This window comes from Acanthamoeba castellanii (assembly GCF_000313135.1).
Source record: "Acanthamoeba castellanii str. Neff unplaced genomic scaffold scf7180000084721, whole genome shotgun sequence".
Classification (NCBI taxonomy): Eukaryota; Discosea; order Longamoebia; family Acanthamoebidae; genus Acanthamoeba; species Acanthamoeba castellanii.
In genome coordinates, this window is record NW_004457434.1 from 102,762 (window position 1) to 105,541 (window position 2,780).

At 57.9% G+C, this 2,780-nt stretch overlaps 1 protein-coding gene across 1 annotated transcript in view; it reads right to left on the reverse strand.

Moving 5' to 3' along the window:
• Positions 1-2,780, reverse strand: part of ACA1_382670 (DEAD/DEAH box helicase domain containing protein) — a gene marked incomplete at both ends in the record, with an annotated part of 9,391 nt that overhangs the window by 3,694 nt on the left and 2,917 nt on the right. Inside the window, 6 exons of the mRNA XM_004338752.1 lie at positions 279-837; positions 957-1,469; positions 1,986-2,029; positions 2,109-2,177; positions 2,341-2,484; positions 2,601-2,738. Coding sequence (XP_004338800.1) covers positions 279-837; positions 957-1,469; positions 1,986-2,029; positions 2,109-2,177; positions 2,341-2,484; positions 2,601-2,738 — 1,467 coding nt within the window. The remainder of the gene's footprint in view (positions 1-278; positions 838-956; positions 1,470-1,985; positions 2,030-2,108; positions 2,178-2,340; positions 2,485-2,600; positions 2,739-2,780) is intronic.

A 2,780-nucleotide genomic window follows, 5' to 3' on the forward strand; every position in this document is an offset into this window, starting at 1 on the left:
ACGTCGTGTCGTGTCGTGTCGTGTCGTTGGTCGTGTTGTAGGTCGTGTCGTGTCGTGTCGTGTCGTGTACAAATAGGGTCGAGTGTGGTTCACTCGAAGTGCTGCTGAAGAACAAAGAAAGTGCGAATGAATAACACAAACGTGTGTACATTAAAAACTTGAAGTTGTGTGTCAGACGTCGAACAGAAGGATCGGCTCTACCAGGGTCCCCGGTCCTGGCCTTCTCCTCACCTCTTCGGGGGCTGGCCTCGCAGCAGCTCATGCCCCCTCGCCGCCACTGTTCTCCTTGATGCCGACGTCGCTGTTGTCGTCGTTGTCTTCGTCGTCGTCGTCGTCGATGACCACCAGCACAGTTCTGGCCTCAGCCCGGACGGCGCGGGCGTTGTGGCTCTTCCACGCCCTGTCCTCTGCCAACGCATCGGAGTCGTCATCCTGTTCGTAGAAGTCGGAATCACCCTTGTCGCTCGCGCTCGAGTCGTCTGAGCTCGAGGCATCGTACCGCTTCCTCCTCTTCTTGTTCTTGTTTCTCTTCTGCTCCTTTTTGTCCTCGTTCTTCTCGTTCTCGTTCTTGTTGTTGTCGTCGTTCTTCTCGTTTTCGTTCTTCACCGTCATCGGCTTCAGCTTGTGCTGCTCGCGGCACAGTCGGCACTCGCACGGGCCGTCGCGGGTGATGGTCCTGCCCTCGAGTTGCATGCGGCGTAGGAACTCCCTGTAGGGCACCGGCGCCGTCGCCACGAAGCCTTTCTTTCTCTCCCACGTGTTTTGGTCGTGGTCGTATCCTTCCCACTTGACGTACACCTTACCCCTCTTCTGCAAAGTGTACAAGTCTATCAGATACTGGACACGCACACGCACACGCACCACCGCACACGCACCACCGCACACGCACCACCGCACACGCACCACCGCACACGCACACGACCAACGACACGATCGTGCCACAGTGAGTGACGTACGGTGCATTCGTCCTCGACGGCCTCCACGGGGTATTCGGGCTCCTTCTTAATGAGCGCCTTGCTAGCGGCCACCTTGGCGGCGCGCGGCCTCGGTGGACTCCTGGTCGTCGCAGTGGACGACGACGAGGCCGTCGTGCCCCTTCCACTCCCCACCGCCGGCTCGCTCGTCCTGCGGCGCTTGAGCCGGGGCTCGTCTCCGTCACTGTGGTCGGCCTCCAGACCCAGATCCGATGCGCTGTGGGCGCCCTTCTTCTTCGCCGTCGTCGTCTTCATCTTTGGGTACTTCTTCTCCTTGTTCCTTTCCTTCTCCTCTTTTCTTTTCTTCTTTCGCTTCTCTCTTTCTTGCCGTTCCTCCTCTGGCTTCGGCTCGGCCTCGTCGAAGTCGTCGAGATTGGTCACCTTTTCCTTACCTTTGTCGCTTTTGCTCGACTTGCTGCTGCTGGCGGTGGTGGTAGTGCTCTTCTTTGTCTTCTTCTGGCTCGTACTGGTAGCCCTGGCCATGTCTTCAGTTGCCTTTTGAAGCCCGTGTGTGCGTGTGTGTGCGTGTGCGTGCGTGTGTGTGCGTGTGTGCGTGTGTGCGTGCGTGCGTGCGTGTGTGCGTGTGCGTCAGCTCTCCTGCAATGCCATGACGAGCAACGAGCGCACAAGGGGAAGAGAAAGGCGGGAAATGGGGAGGGTGGAAGATGCCTTGACTGTGGTCCGGAAGCGTGTAGTCCCCAATCTGGCCACATGCTCTCCCGCCTGTTCATCCGACGACAGAGTGAGCGTCACGCCATGTGTTGTGTGTGGTGTTGTGGGTGGTGTTGTGTTGTGTTTGGTATTGTGTCGTGTTTGGTGTCGTGTCGTATCTGATGTCGTGTCTGGTGTCTGGTGTCGTGTCGTGTCGTGTCTGGTGTCGTGTCTGGTGTCGTGTCGTGTCGTGTCGTGTCTGGTGTCGTGTCGTGTCGTGTCATGTTGTGTCATGTCGTGTCGTGTCATGTCGTGTCGTGTCGTGTCATGTGTCGTGTCTGGTGTTGAGTAGTTCTGAACCGAGATAAACGCGCGGCCGTGCCAAGTGTCCTCGCGCAGGATCCCTTTAGAGGGGGGGGTGATGTGAAGGCCCATCAGCGACACACGAGCGCAGAAGTGGGCGAGAAGGGAAGGGGCACGCACCCTTCTGCAGCATCTGACCGACAATGTCGCGCACGAACTCTGACTTCGGTTTGTTCCCCATGCGATGGGCTGACGTGTGGCAAAGAAACCAGACGATGAGTGAGCTTGAGTCGCGCATGGCCAGCAGCAAACATAACATTGCGTGTCGTTGGTCGTGTCGTGTCGTTGGTCGTGTCGTGTCGTTGGTCGTGTCGTGTCGTGTCGTGTCGTGTCGAGTCGATGTGAAGCATACCGTATCCGTGGTCAGTGGTTGCGTTGAAGCCGGCTTTCTTGAGAGATCCCTTGCGGCTGCCGCAGAAGATGTCTACCAGCATGGTGACGTTGCTGATGGGACCTTTGTCGCCCTCTCTGTCCGCCCGGCTCTCGACGAATTCGGCTGTTTGTTTCCCATCACCGTAGGCAAGAGTGAGTACTTGCCTCGTTGATGACGTGGACACAGCACTGCAGCCACATTAAAGGTGGGTCGGTCGGTCAGTTGGTTGGTTATTGTACCGATGCGCAGGATCACGCGGGCAATCTCCCGGGCGACGTCTTGGGCAGGTCCGGGCTCCTCTTCGTCGCTCTCATGATAGCCCCGGCAGTTGTCACACATGCCCTCCGTGTCCGTGGGACCCGTGCACTGATAGAGCGCTGAGATTTGTTTTTGTCAGACCACCAAAGCGATTACCATGG